We start from the raw sequence: 15753 nt of genomic DNA, 5'->3' as shown, positions 1-15753 counted from the left end.
TTCTACCCGTGTTTGCGTAGGTTTCGCACCCACAACCCAAAGATGTGCAGGATCGGTGGATTGGCCACGCTAAATTGCCCCTTAATTGGAAAAAATTAATTGGGTACACTAAATTATTTTTTTTTAAATTAAAGGAGGCAATAATGACGAGGAATAAAGACTTCTAGAACAAAAGTGTAAAAAGGTGGTTAAATAATAAACTCATTTTTAACTCTACAACAGTACTCGGTGTCCATAACAAAACAGGGGAACTGGAGGCAATATACAGTAGGAATTACTGAGTCACGGCAACTGAAAGATCAAAACTAGAAACTAAATATTGCAGGGATAATATTGTTCAAAAACAAGAGGGGACAAACTCAACACGAGCGTTAGGTTTTATTTCTAGAGGCATAGAATTGAAGAGTAGAGAAGTTATGCTTGACTACTTTTGAATTTTGAACAGTTCCAGTTGGCATATTAAAGAAAAGGATATATACCCACTGGAGAGGGAGCAGAGATGATTTACACGGATGGTACCAGCACTGCAAGGTTATACCCATCGGGACGGGATGAATAAATGGGGTCCCTTCTCTTAAAAAGAGAAGACTGAGGGGGAGCCTACAGAAGCCTTTAAAATATAAAAGAGTTTGGTCAAATGAATACAGAAAGAATGTTTTCTCTTGTGCGGAAGAGCAAAACTAGAGGCCATCAGTATAAGTAGTCACCCAGGGAATTCAGAAGCAATTTTTTAAACTAGAGCGGTGAGAGTGTGGAACTTTGTACCGCAGGGAGTAATTAAGATGAAGAATATAGATGCATTTAAGGACTAGATAGGGACTGGTTTAGCACTGGGCTAAACAGCTGGCTTGTAATGCAGAACGATGCCAGCAGCGCAGGTTCAGTTCCCATACTGGCCTCCCCGAACAGGTGCCGGAATGTGGCGTCTATGGGCTTTTCACAGTAACTTCATTGAAGCCTACTTGTGACAATAAGCTATTATTATTATTATCCATATGAGGGAGCAGGAAATAAGATTACACTGAGTTTGAACAGGAAGGATGGGTGAAAGCTTGAGTGCAACTTAAATGCCGACATAAACTGTTAGGTCTGTTTCTATGCTGTATAACCAGAAAACACAGACTTGAGATAATTGTCAAAGAACCAGGGGATAGATGAGATGGTTACAATTTGGAACGTAATGTCTGCGATGGCGGCAGAAGCAAATTCAATAGTAATGTTCAAAAGTAAATTGATTAAATACTTTTAAAGGGAGAAATTGCAGGGGAATGGGTCTAATTGAACATCTCCTTCAAAGAGCCGGGGCATGCATGATGGGCCAAATGGTTCTATTCCACACTCCTTCCAATGCACATTCTGACCAGTTGTAACATGCTCATAAATATTTCTGATCTCCTGCAGGATGAGCGAAATGCCTTTGACATCCACGATTATGGGGTTAGAATTATGGATGCATTTGAGTGCATTAGACAAAGGCGTTCATTCGCGAGCATTGTGGCTGGGAAGGAGACATTCGAAGTGTGTCGATATATGTTGGCCACACTACAGCTGGTGAGTGTGTTCTTCAAGGAGTAATGGGATTAGACAGAGCCAAAGAGCTTGAAAACATATCCCATAAACTAGGCAGATGTCAGTGCATATCCAGCTGAAGTAACTTGCCACGCCACACAAACACTGAGAAACATGTTGTGACCTGACAATGGTTACAGCCTCCCGTAACAGCCTCCCCGAACAGGTGCCGGAATGTGGCGACTAGGGGCTTTTCACAGTAACTTCATTTGAAGCCTACTTGTGGCAATAAGCGATTTTCATTTTCATTTCATTTTCATGGTTAGAAGAGAATTTCCCATGAGTGACTTTTTAAATGAGTCCTGGCAATGATTGGCTGTATTAGATATCACTCCACAGAAGATGGGTTATTTTATTGATTCCCTTGAGGGACCATTTGAGTGCCACCTTGGCTCAATGGAATCAGAATGTTGAGGGGTCAAGACCCACACTAGAGACTTTTGAACATGTAATCCAAACAGACGCTGAAGGGCTGTACTATCTGAGGGGTAGCCCTGAGAGAGTACTGTTGCACTGTCAGAGAGTGAGAACAGGGTGGCACAGTGGTCAGCATTGCTGCCTCATGTGCCAGGTTCAATCCTGCCTCAGAGGGATAACTGTGTGGAGTTTGCACTTTCTCCACGTGTCTGTGTGGGCTTCCTCCGGGTGCTCCGGTTTCCTCCCACAGTCCAACGGTGTGCAGGTTAGGTGGATTGGCCATGATAAATTGCCCTTAGTGTCCAAACAAAAAGGTTAGGTGGGGTTACTGGGTTATGGGATAGGTTGGGGGAGGGGGTGGGTGGGGGGGGAAAGGTAGGGTGCTCTTTGCGAGGGTTGGTGCAGACCAGATGGGCCGAATGGCCTCCTTCTGCACTCAGGATTCTATGAACTTTGGAGCTTGCGAGGTTTCAGATTTTACTCCATTCTTTTTAAAGATGAACAAGGAGTTTGCCTGTCAATCATATCTGAGACAGATGCATCAGACCCTTTGGGGCACGCCCTGTCCAAAGTCGTTTTTTGTTTTGTTGCTTCAGTCACTTTTGATTTACCTGCTTTCTCCTCTGCTGAAAGTCATTGACTTGCTGGGTTCTTGTGGAGGATTGAACCTACCTGTGATCACTTCTACCTTTGGAGCCTCAGGTGTGCCCCTGTACAGTGATTTCAATGCTGCCCTACTGAGTGCTGAGTGCAGTTTCGCCAGTTCTCACCTCACCTGGCCAGAACTATTTCAGTGCTGACTCTGAATGGCTGTTGCACAGTATATAGTTGTGGGTTTAGCTGCAGGGCTGGGGTTATTTGCTGTTTCTCACCTGCTCACAATGAGGTCTGTCCCCTTTCTCAACAGGCCAATGACTACACGGTGGACATATGGCAGAAAGACGGGCTGTACGAATCAGTCGACACGATGGAACTCACCCTGCTGAGCAAACTAAGAGCTCACGATCGATTCCAGACATACATGGCTCCATCCATCTCCAACAAATAAGATTCATAAAGCTTCACTCAACTTTCGCAGTCCTGGAATTGCGAGTTCAACCTCTTATCCATAAACTGTATTTGGAGACAGTTGTGCCCATATCTCTTTGCTTGTGCGACAGAAAGAGGCACTGACCAGTAATATGTTTTGGTGGAAACTGCCTGGCCCGTCTTCCACAACCCCTCCCAAAAACAATTCTTGGATTGTGATTTTTCCCTGTATTTATGTTAATATATTCTGCTGTGTTCTGTGCAGCTCTCCTAGACTGTCTTTATTATACAACGTGCTTAATGACACAGCATGGAGTACAATTTATGGGCTGCACCCTCTTCAATGTTGTTTTACAAATTTCACAACCTCTTGATAGAAAAAAAATGTCCCCAATGAGTCAAGCTGTTGTTTTTTTGCTGTTTGAGAGATTCACCAGATTTGAGATAAGGTGAATCTCTCCAAACAAGTGTCACATCCGACCTGGTGACGGGTGTAACTTTGTAATGTGTGGAGCTTGTCCTTTTGTATTGTTTTTTTGGTGTAGGTTTCGTGTGGAATATTTTCCTCCCTCCAGCCCATCATCTTCAAGAAAATCTTCCAATTTCATGTATAGAAAAAAAAAATTAATCCAATTTTCTTTCCGAACCACCTCCTCCTCCTTGGCTCCACTCTCCTGAGTGGGAAGGTGAGGAGCCAGGAATGTGCCACGGGTTGGGGTTCATTTAGATAGCCATGAATTGTGCTCCATGTTCGGGAATAATTGTGTGTGCCATCAAATGAAGAAAATTACATTTGTATAAAGTGCAGGATTTTTAAAATGTACAAACCTAAATTTTGTGTAGCTGCTTGCATAGTGTGTTTGAAACTTTTAAAAATTAATTTGGGATTGGAAGATCTGAGAAAATGAGTCATTCGAATTGAAATAGTGTGTACAGGATAGAATATTCTGATAAATTTGTTTCAAATTGGGCCTCTGAGGGAGGAGCCACAGGGTTCCTGGTCATTGAATAAATTACAGCTGGGAGTTGGCACCTTATGGATGGGCCAAGGGCGGAATTGGCAATGTTATAACAAATTGAGAAACAGATCAAAATATGTTAAAGGAACCAGATTTTCCCTTCTGATCAATGCAGTGTAAGTGAACCTTTTGCCTTCTCCCTTTACATCTGGGGATCAATACGAGGCAATATCTTCCTTTCATGCTGTGTAGCTAAGCTGCACAGTTTACTGCTCAAATAAAAAATGCAATTTATTAAAATTGAGTGGGTTTACTGATGTAACACTGAGCCACAAGACCTCCATGGGGAAGGTCTTGCATGAGGTGGTTTGAAAACCAGGATGAGAATTTTAATATGGAGGTGTTGCTCAATCTGGTGCCAATTTAAGTCAGTTGGAACAGGAGTGATGGGTGAGTGGCAGTAGGTGTCTGTCGGGTAGACGTCTTTAGGGCAGCACGGTAGCACAAGTGGATAGCACTGTGGCTTCACAGCGCCAGGGTCCCCGGTTCGATTCCCTGCTGGGTCACTGTGTGGAGTCTGCACGTTCTCCTCGTGTCTGTGTGGGTTTCCTCCGGGTGCTCCGGTTTCCTCCCACAGTCCAAAGACGTGCAGATTAGGTGGATGATAAATTGCCCTTAGTGACCAAAAAGGTTAGGAGGGGTTATTGGGTTTGGGGATAGGGTGGAAGTGAGGGCTTAAGTGAGTCGGTGCAGACTCGATGGGCCAAATGCCCTCCTCCTGCACTGTATGTTCTATGTCTATGATATGGGCAGTAGTGTTTTGCCAGGGCCGGTTTAGTTCACTTGGCTAGACAGCTGGTTTGTAATGCAGAGTAAGCCAGCAGCGTAGGTTCAACTCTCATACCGGCTGAGGTTATTTATGAAGGCCTGCCGTCTTAACGTCGCCCCTCGCCTGGGGTGTGGTTATCTTTAGGCAAAATCACCACCAGTCAGCTCTCCTCCTCAAAGGGGAAAGCAGCCTATGGTCATCTGGGACCAAGGCGACTTTACCTTTAGTGGTGCTTTGAATGATCTAAAACTTGCGGAATGCAGACTGGCCAGGAGAACGTTGGAATAATCAAGTTTAGCATGGATGAGGGTTTCAGCAGCAGATCAGCAGAGGTAATTTTGAAGTCGGGTATGTTTCAAAGTTGGAAATAGATTTTGGTGATGGTGCAGATGTGGGGCAACAATCGCATCTTGGTCAAAAATAACAGCAAATTTACAAACATCCTGGTTCACTGCCAGAAGGCAATTAGGTCCCTGGAGGACCCAATACATCATAATGCCAGAGTAAGAAAAGAAGCCATTGCAGGTGATTGTCTGGCTATAATAAGATAGAAATGAATTAAACCAGCTATATACAGTACGGCTGAGCCAGATAACAATTGAGAGAAGTTAGGGTAAAATGTTGTCAACTGTATCAAAGATACGTTGAGATGGGGTAGTTTAACATAATCACAGTCAATTAGGGATGTCATTTGACTTGCTAACTGCAGTCTTGGGGTGGGGTGGAAACCTGATTAGAGGGAAATAAGTTCTGAGAAAGATGGAATACATATGTGCTGAATAGCAGAAGCAGCATGTTATAGCTAGTGCTAAGCAATCCCACAATCAATGCAGTGTCTGATCAAAGTCAGCATCTTGTTATGAATGGTGGAGGACAATTAAGCAACTACTACCATGGTTGCTCCATGGTCACCCCATCCTCAATGATGGCAGATCCCAGCATGTGAATGCAAGAAACAAGGTTGAACTGTTCACAGCTTTCTTTAATCTGCAGGGGAAAGTATTATCACCTTTGTGGTCCCCATCATCAAATGTCAGTCTTCAGCCAATCAGTTAGACTGCACTCGCCTCCCCAAAGCATGTCCACCGTCTACAAGGCACAAGTCAGCAGTGTGAAGGAATACTCTTCACTTGCCTGGATGTGTACAGCTCCAACAACAATGAAGCTCACAACAATCGAGGCATGATCAATTCCCCATCCGTCTTGAAGTCCACTCCCTCCACCACTGACGCAGTGACAGCAGTATAACCATCTACTAGATGCACTGCAGAAACTCAACAAGGCTCCTTCAACTGTACCTTCCAAACTTGCGACTTCTCTCGCTTAGGACAAGAGCAACAAATGCATGGGAATACCACTACCTACATATTCCCCTCCAAACCACACCATCCCATCTTAGAATTACATTTTTTTCAGTCCCTGGGTCAAAATCCTGGAATACCCTTCCGATCAGCAGTGTCGTAATGACAGGTGGACAGCAACAGTTCAACAAGGACAGATTGGAGCTGGCCAAGAAATGCTGGCTTTACCAGTGACACTCCCATTAGAGAACTAAAAGCAGGGTAATGAAATGGCTGAGTGCACTGGAAATGAGACTACATACTTTGACATCTCTCTCCCTGTGTCTGTGGGTTTCACCCCCACAACCCAAAGATGTGCAGGGTAGGTGGATTGGCCGTGCTAAATTGCCCCTTAATTAGAAAAAAAATAATTGGATACTCTTTAAAAAAAAATTTTAAACGTTGACATCGCGGGTGTAGTGTGAATGATTTGTGCTGCAGAACTAGCCGTGCTTCTGTTGTCAAGTTGTTCCAGTACAGCATTGGTACCTGCCCAGATGTGCTGTGTCCACAAAAAGCAGGTCAAATCCAATCCAGCAAATTAGCACCCCCCCCCCCCCCAAAATCATCCTACTCACAATCATTGGCAAAGTAATGGAAAATTTAGGTGACAGCGCTATTAAGCTGCACTCACCACCCGATAACCTCACTTTTTGGATTCTGTAAGGGCCACTTGGCTCCAGACCTCAATGGTCCAAAAATGTTTTTAAAAACTCAATTCCAGCAGTGTGACTGCTCTTGACATTAAGACAGCATTTGACCAAAGCTATTAAATCTGTTTCCACAAAACTTTCACGCACTGCATTCCAGAGCAAAACAGGCTGTGGAAAACATATTCTCACCTGATTTCTGTCCTTTTGCGAATGACCTTAAATCCATAATCTCTGGTTACTGACCCCACTGCCACCAGATAGTGAATAAAGAAATTGTATCCAAATCATTTACAATTTTAAACAACATTGTCCAATCTCTTCTTAACCATCTCCGAGAACCTGCTTGATTGTTACCCCTTCCACAAACATTCAATCCCTCCAGCACCAACAAACCATGGTAGCAGTGTGTACCACCTACAAGATGCACTGCAAGAACTCAACAAGGCTCCTTAGGTAGCACCTTCCAAACTGGTACCATCAGAAGGAGCAGGGCAGCAGATACCTGGGACCACCACCTGGAGATTCCCCTCCATGTCATTGGCATCAAACAAAGAAAATAGGAGGGGCAAGCCATTCAGCCCTTCGAGCCTGTTCCACCATCCAATATGATCAAGGCTGATCATCCAACTCCGTAACCTGTGCCTGCTTTCCCCCATATCCTTTGATTCCCTTTAGCCCCAAGAGCTATATCTAACTCCTTGAAAACACACAATGTTTTGGCCTCAACAGCATCTTGTAGCAAATTCCACAGGCTTACCATCTGGGTGAAGAAACTTCTCATCTCAGTCCTAAAAGGTTGACCCTGTATCCTTAGACTGTGAACCCTGGTTCTGGACACCCTGACCATCGGAAACATCCTTCCTGCATTTACCCTGTCTAGTCCTCTTAGAATTTTAAAAGTTTCTATAAGATCCCCTCGCATTCTTCTGAACCCCAATGAACATCTTGTTGTAAAATGGATAGCAGCTTGATTTTAGGCCCAACAAAATCAGACACTTTAAATTAAGAATTGAACATTTTGAATCAAGCCACAGCCAGCTCCATCAATACCCTGATGGGAATTTGAACTCAGACTGCCAGGACATGTCTGGATCTGCCCCGTAAATCACCCATCAGGAGATAATTGGCTCTATCCATATGGATCGATTGTTTTGAGTAGCTCAGATGAAGCTAGACATTCTGGTACCCAGTTTTCTCGCCGTTACCGTATATGGTACAAGGTTACGTGCAAACAATGCACCTTGAAATGGACTCTTGTGGGCGGATTCCTGGTGTCCTGCTGAGTAGCCATCAGTAACTCCATTTGGTGTTGCGGCCCCGCCCAGAAACCTCTGGCTGTGGCCAGAGAACTTTCTGGAAAGGTACAGTAAAGGATATAATAATTGACCCCAGGATCCTCCCCAGCGAAGACTTCTACAGGAAACTGCAAGACCCACCTTTGCGAAAGAAGACCCTGAGGAGATCGGGACTCAGAGAATCGGACCCACAGCTCGCCTGAGTTCATCGGTTCGGATAGTATTAAGAATCCTGGGACTGATCGCCTCTCGGCCTTTTTGCTAAGATGGGCGTGAGGTCAGGTGTAATGTCTGGATCTGGTATGTCTCTCTTGTGGGGACCATGAATTGGATTCAATTTGAATCGTTTTTTTGCAGAGACAAGGAGCTGGATTAGGGGTTTGCCCCTGTCCACACTCTTGAGCTCTGGCGTTGTAACTCTGATAAAGTAATTTAAAAAAAAGAATCTTGGGACTGTTTTAGTGAGACAATTCAAGGGTAACTATTTTATTGTTTGTTAAATAAAGTTAATTTGGTTGAATCATACACTTGTATTTGCCCTTTGTTAATCTTGCAAAGAAGGTTTGAGTCAAAAGCTGGTCGAAGTGTCTGAAATTTTACTGACAGCACGAACTGACTCAATCTGTTATGCTCTTGACGTGGCATAAGCTGCTTCCTTAATGTGCACTCTGACAAAGGAAGGTTCAGACTTGGAGATAGCTTTAACACATTTATTAAACTGTTAACAATTCTACTTGGATTCGACTCTCCTGTTAATCCTGCTAACTAACCAGTCTGCTACAATCCACGTGGTGGGTGTGATGTGTTGAATCAACCCTATGTACTCACTAAGTGTCTCCACTGGAAAGAGAAAGATCATGTATGCTGTGTCCTTATATATGGGTAGGTGTAATGCCCCCTGTGGCAGTGTCACCTGTGTGTGTGTTGTGACTGCCCATTGGTCGTGTCCTATCTTACTGACCTATTGGTTGAATGTCTGTGTGTTATGTCTCTGGTGCTCCCTCTGGTGTCTAGCTAGGTGTAGTATGTTCACATTAACCCCTTGTGTATTTACAGTGATGCATATCACCACACCGCCATCCCAAGAATCAGTCTGGTAAACTTCGACATCCCCTCTATAGCAAGAACATCCTGCCTCAGATGAGACCAAAACTGCAGATTCTGGAACAGTTCCTACAGATTGGAGGGTAGCTAATGTAACTCCACTATTTAAAAAGGGAGGTAAAGAGAAAACAGAATTCTAGACTGATGTCGGCAGTAGGGAAAATTCTACAGTCCATTATCAAAAAAATATATAGTCGAGTATTTGAAAAACAGTGGTAGGATCGGACAGTCAGCATGGATTTACAAAAAGGAAATCATGCTTATAGATTCCCTACACTGCAGAAGGAGGCCATGTGCCCATTGAGTCTGCTCTGAATGAGCGCCCTACCTCGGCCCAATCCCCCATCCTATACCCGCAACCCCACCTAGGGATAATTTAGCATGCCCAATCCACCTAACCCGCGCGTCTTTGGTCTGTGGGAGGAAACTGGAGCAGCTGGAGGAAACCCACGCAGACAGGAGAATGTGCAAACTCCACACTGACAGTCATCCAAGGTCGGAATTGAACCCGGGTCTCTGGCGCTGTGAGGCAGCAGTGCTAACCACTGTGCAGCTCTTAAAAATCGACAGGAATAAACAATTGTTGCAGTTCCTCCACGCGCTCTTTGAATGTTTGCCGTTACCTACCCACCGTCATCAATTTAAGTAATTTTCCCCAATCCATCATAGCCAATTTGCGCCTCATTCCATCATAGATTCCTTTATTAAGGTCCAGGACCCTAGTCTTAGAATCAACTACTTCACTCTCCATCTTGTGGAAAAATTCTATCATATTACGGTTGCTCATCCCCAAGGGGCCTAGCACAACTAGAATGCCAATTATTCCTCTTTCATTACACAATACCCAGTCTAGGATGGCCTATTCTCTAGTTGCTCAACGTATTGGTCCAGAAAACCATCCGATCTACAGTCCAGGAATTCTTCTCCACATATGGTATTGTGACTAATTTGGTTTGCCCAATCTATGTGCAGATTAAAGTCACCCATAATTACAGATGTTCCTTTATTACACGCATCTCTAATTTCCTGTTTAATGCCATTCCCAACATCACCATTACAGTTTGGGGTCTCTATACAACCCGCACTAGCATTTTTTGCTCCTTACTATTTCTCAGCTCTACCTTTACAGATTCTATATCGTTGGAGCTGATATCTTTCCTCACTATTGCGTTAATATCTTCTTTAATCAGCAATGTAATTCCACCGCCTGTTCCTTTTAGTTGATCCTTTCTAAATACTGAATACCCCTGGATGTTCAATTCCATCCCTGGTCACCTTGCAGCCATGTTTCCGTAATCCCGACTATATCATACCTGTTTACATCTATTTGCGTGATTAATTCATCCAGTTTATTGCAAATGCTCCACACGTTTTAAAGGGTAGTTGTGGAGAGGATGTTTCCTCTTGTGGGAGAATCCATTAAAAAATAAAAGGCTGCTTATTTAAGACAGAGATTAAGAGAATTAGTTTTCACTCAGAGGTTCATGAGTCTTTAGAACTCTCTTCCTGAAAAGGTGGAAGCAGAGTCTTTGAATATTTTTAAGATTGAGGTGGATAAATTCTTGGTAAGCAAGCGGGTGATCGGTTGTCATGTGTAAGTGGAATGCAGATTTGAGGTTAACAGACCAGCCATGATCTTATTAAATGGTGGAGCATGCTCCAGAGGGTGAATGGCTTACCTTGTTCGTATAAATGCAAGTTGTTATTGATCGTGGTCAGACCCTCTGTAATTTACATTCTTACTTCCTTCAGTAACCCAAGATTCATCCCATCCAAACCAGGTGACTTTTGTGGTTTCAGGGCTGCTAACCTTTTGAATACACTCTCTTCGCCTAGTTTATCCTATTCAAGATCACTACTGTATCGTCTTTTACAACTAAAGGCCACCGGGCCTGTTCTGTTCTATGTACATTAGCAACATCCTCTACATTAGTGAAGACAAATGTGAAGTATTGATTAAGTACCTCAGTCATGCCTTTTGCCTCCTCAGGATGATTTGCTTTTTGGAGGCTAACCTGCCTGCCCTTCACTTGATTACTATTTATATTATTTATATGCTTATAAAATATGTTTGTGTTTCCTTTTATATTAGTTGTTAATCTATTCTCATTTTATTTTTTCCCTCATTTACTCTTTTTAGATGACCTCTGAATGTTCTGCTCTTGCTACTGTATTATTAGTTGTCTCTGTTCTAAGGAGAACAACCTCATGTCCTCTAGTCTCTCCACATAACTGAAGTCGCACACCCCAGTACCATTCTAGTAAATCACCTACACACCCTCCCTAGCATCATTCCTAAAGTGAACTGCCGAGAATTAAATGCAATACTCCAGCTAGACAAGTATTTGAAAAACTGCAAGAGGAATGTGCAGGGGAGCAAGATTAGTATTGACCGCTCCGACAAAGGTAAAGTTGCCTTCATCCCAGAGTCTAGTTAGTGCCTGCCTGTCATCTCTGATTTTATGAAATTTATTTCAATAATTTGGTTTAATTTAGAACTTCCAGCTGCAAAACGTTGACCTACTGGTGGATAAAAATTCAGAAATGTAGCGGTATTAGAACATAGTAACATAGGATTCAAGAGCAAGAGTAGGCAATTAACCCCTTTAGCCTGCTCCACCATTCAATAAGATCATGGCTGATCTGGTTGGGGTCTCTCAACTCCATTTTGCTGTCCGTTTCCCATAACCGTGACTCCCATGACTATCAAAAATCTGTCTTTATCTTTATTATTGTCACAAGTAGGCTTACATTAACACTGCAATGAAGTTACTGTGAAAATCGGGTACACTGAGGGAGAATTCAGAATGTCCAATTTTCCTAACAGCACGTCTTTCAGGACTTGTGGGAGGAAACCGGAGCACCCGGAGGAACCCCATTCAGACACAGGGAGACCTGCGCAGTGACCCAAGCCGGGAATCAAAGCTGGGACCCTGGCGCTGTGAAGCAACAGTGCTAACCACTGTGCTACCATGCCACCCAACTCTGCCTTGAATAAACTCCATGACCCAGCCTCCACTGCTTTCTGGGGAAGAGAACTCCACATACTAACGACGCTCAGAGAAAATAAAGTCTCATTTCAAGACTTAAAAGAGAGAACAAACTGTGTCCCCTGGTTCTAGTCTCCCCCATGAGTCGAAACATCCTCAAGACCTATATTTGCTCTGAATAATTTTTTGCGATCAATTTCTCACCGAATATGTCTTGTTCTTTGTTTTCAGACCATCCTGGGTAAGAAGGTGGTAGAAACTCTGCCACATTCCTGGCACGAGCAACGTTACCTGTTATCTCAACCCCTGAACTTTTACATAATTCACCATTTTACTTAGTGTTATTTTAATCTATTTTCAGTTTATTCTGTGTACAGGCCCTGGATGAAAACAGCCATTATATAACTTCCTCATATACCAGTTGGTTAAATTCACATTGTCAATGGTAGATTAGTTACATTCAGAATTCAATTGACATTTATTAATATAATTTATTGGAATGCCAAAAGACTCAGATACCTGGACATTCTATCTCTTAGGGAACATAGGTAAACCTGCATAAACTGTACATCACACAGAAGCTCCTGAAATTGTTCCATTTCGAATCCAGTCCTCCAAGATAGTCAAGAGTAGAGTTTGATGGCAAATTACAGCCTGGGATTAGAAATTTGTGCCTTCCTATGCCATCTTTCAGATTAGACATAAAACCCAGGCCTCTACTGCCTTCTCAGGTGGATTATTTCATAGAAGAGCAAAAGATTATTTCCTGAACGATATTTATTCCTCAATCAACATTAACAAAAACAAGTTTCTGACCATCACATTATTATTTTGGAAGCTTAATGCAAGCAAATGGGTTGTTGCATTTCTTACAACACTTGAATAGTACTTCATCACTTATAACGCACTTTGGGATGATCTGAAGTCGTGCAAGTTACTGTATAAATGCAAGTCTTTCTCCTTACATTGTTCTTGGTGGTTAATTTGTGACTAAATTGCCATATTAAAATTAGGCTTTGGCATAGGACTATTCCAAACAGTTACAGCGGAATTTATTAAGGGAGTACTCCCCCATTCACGTGTCCAGCAGTGTATGAGCAGCATTGTCCGGCATTCTAATTTCTGGTAACTAAATTTATCCTGCACCGAACTGCAAGTCAACATCCACATTTTCTACAAGCATTACCTTACATGGTCTGATATTCTAACCAATCAGCTAATTAAACCTGTTAAGTTATAATTGCTGCCAAAGTCTTCCATTCAGTTGAGTTGTGGTTGGGCATTGGAACATAATGCGACAGGTTGTAAGCCACAATAGAGTGAAAAGGCCAAACATATGCCTGGCAGGGTGAGGTGGGCGAGCAGCCTTTAACAAATTCCATTCCTGTAACAGATGCTGGCACAAACATTCTCCAAGAATCTCTTATTTGCCATCAATTGAAGAGATTAACATAGGTTTTCATGTGGCTGCGGATACTCTCAGCAATTTCCTGATCACTTTTGTTCCTATTGTAGTAATCGGTGAAAAGCCCATCTGGATTTAGAAGGTAGATAATGATGGTGTGGTCCACAATGTAATCATTGTCTTCATCCTTGGGACCAACACTGTAATATACCCGGAACGCCTTCCCCAGATCTTTAATCTGTTCGGCAGTACCCGTCAGGCCCACCATGCGAGAATGGAAATCCTTGATGTACCGTGCCATCTCTTCTACTCCATCTCTCTCTGGATCCACTGTGATGAAGATGGGCTGGACTGGAGATAGTGCTCTCTCCTTATCCAAGATCTGCACGACGCTGGATATCTTATCCAGCTCATCAGGGCAGATGTCGGGGCAGTGGGTGAACCCAAAGTATAGCAGCACCCACTGGCCAGAGAAGTCCTTCTTGGTTCTCGATCTTCCAGTATGATCCAACAAATTGAAGTCGCCTTGACCAAGTGCTAACTTCTTTAACTGCTCCTGGCGTCTCATCTTTTGCTGCTGCTCTTTTTCCAAGTGGACATAGAACCACAATCCCATTACTGCAGCCCCACAGACGCATATCACCATGAACTTAGTCCGCAGTCTGATCTTAGGACTCACGACTTGTCTCCCTGAGCTTCTATCTGATTTGGACTGTGAGAATGGTCTGTGGGTTACGAGTGTGGAACTGCCCGGACTAATGTGCACAATTCTGGGTGCCAGGTAGTAAATGCTGAGTAAACTGCGAATCCTCAATAGCCTTCCCTCAGTTTGGAACTGCGGCTTTTTTCTTGTGTGCTGACTTGGTGCTTTGCAGATTGTTAGTTGCGGGATACATTGCACACTTTCCAGTGGACAGTTTGGCCGAGTTGCTGTGATCTGAGATGCCGGGATAGATAAACTCTCAGTAATCAATCCCTCTCCACTGCTAGGGGAACAATATAGTTGGTTAGTGCCCAGGTGGTCTAACATCTTTTGGCTGCAATCAGTGATTACAGATGTGGACTGGAAACGCCATCTCGCCCCTTTACTCGGGCAGCTGGCAGACCTCAGGGCCGCGCCACCATGTCTGCTCACAACCCCGCTCCAGCAGGCTGGCAGTGGCTTCAGGAGGCCTCCACCGGCCAGCAGCCTCCAACATGAACTGTAGCCTCCGGAACTCAGCAGCATCCCGGGAACCTGCCGACACAGAAAGATCCCGCTCAAACCTCAATCAGCCGAGACAAACACCGACTCACAACACGCAGAAATACCGGCCGTGCGGCCTCCAGGCCCGCCCGCCTAGGCCCGCCAACCCCAGCCCGGCCCGCCCGCGCCCGCCAACCCCAGCCTAGGCCCGCCCGCGCCCGCCAACCCCAGCCTAGGCCCGCCCGCGCCCGCCAACCCCAGCCTAGGCCCGCCCGCGCCCGCCAACCCCAGCCTAGGCCCGCCCGCGCCCGCGCCCGCGCCCGCCAACCCCAGCCTAGGCCCGCCCGGGCCCGCGAGCCCCGGCCCCGCCCCGCCAACCCCAGCCTAGGCCCGCCCGCCAGCCCCGGCCCCGCCCCGCCCCGCCAACCCCAGCCTTGGCCCGCCCGCGCCCGCCAGCCCCGGCCCCGCCAAGCCCGGCCCCGCCCCGCCAACCCCAGCCTAGGCCCGCCCGCGCCCGCCAACCCCAGCCTAGGCCCGCCCGCGCCCGCCCGCGCCCGCCAACCCCAGCCTAGGCCCCCCGCCCCCGCTTCCACGGGCCCAAGGACCGCCGCCATTCCGGGTTTATTTTACCGGCGGTCTCTGCGGAGAACTCCAACTCCCAGGAGACCGAGCGGCGACGCATGCGCACATGGGGAGAAGACCCGGATTCGGCAACCGATAAAAGCGGGAAAACATAAACACCCCAAATCCAAAATAAACCCCAAACCCCGAGAGAGAAAACCCCCAAACCCCGAGAGAGAAAACCCCCAAACCCCGAGAGAGAGAGAAACGCCAAACCCCGAGAGAGAGAAACCCCAAACCCCGAGAGAGAAAAACCCCAAACCCCGAGAGAGAAAAACCCCAAACCCCGAGAGAGAGAAACCCCAAACCCCGAGAGAGAGAGAAACGCCAAACCCCGAGAGAGAGAAACCCCAAAC

At 45.2% G+C, this 15753-nt stretch overlaps 2 protein-coding genes across 3 annotated transcripts in view; one reads left to right on the top strand and one right to left on the bottom strand.

The window, feature by feature from the left end:
• Positions 1-4274, top strand: part of ncaph2 (non-SMC condensin II complex, subunit H2) — a 60865-nt gene extending 56591 nt beyond the window's left edge. Inside the window, exons 20-21 of the mRNA XM_072471246.1 lie at positions 1402-1551; positions 2894-4274. Coding sequence (XP_072327347.1) covers positions 1402-1551; positions 2894-3034 — 291 coding nt within the window. The 3' untranslated portion in view covers positions 3035-4274. The remainder of the gene's footprint in view (positions 1-1401; positions 1552-2893) is intronic.
• An 8670-nt stretch (positions 4275-12944) lies between these two features.
• sco2 (synthesis of cytochrome C oxidase 2) overlaps positions 12945-15753 on the bottom strand; it is a 95257-nt gene continuing 92448 nt past the window's right edge. Inside the window, exons 1-2 of one of the 2 annotated variants that reach the window (XM_072471247.1) lie at positions 15407-15485; positions 12945-14827 (exon numbers count right to left, since the gene is read on the bottom strand). In XM_072471247.1, the coding sequence (XP_072327348.1) occupies positions 13619-14827; positions 15407-15466 (1269 nt within the window). In that variant the 5' untranslated portion in view covers positions 15467-15485 and the 3' untranslated portion in view covers positions 12945-13618. Of the gene's footprint in view, positions 14828-15406; positions 15486-15753 lie in introns of those variants that run through there. The other variant, XM_072471248.1, reaches the window with a different exon arrangement.

This window comes from Scyliorhinus torazame, chromosome 13, assembly GCF_047496885.1.
Source record: "Scyliorhinus torazame isolate Kashiwa2021f chromosome 13, sScyTor2.1, whole genome shotgun sequence".
Taxonomy (NCBI): Eukaryota; Metazoa; Chordata; class Chondrichthyes; order Carcharhiniformes; family Scyliorhinidae; genus Scyliorhinus; species Scyliorhinus torazame.
Note: the sequence above shows the minus strand (reverse complement) of the source record. Positions and strands in the feature narration are given on the sequence as shown.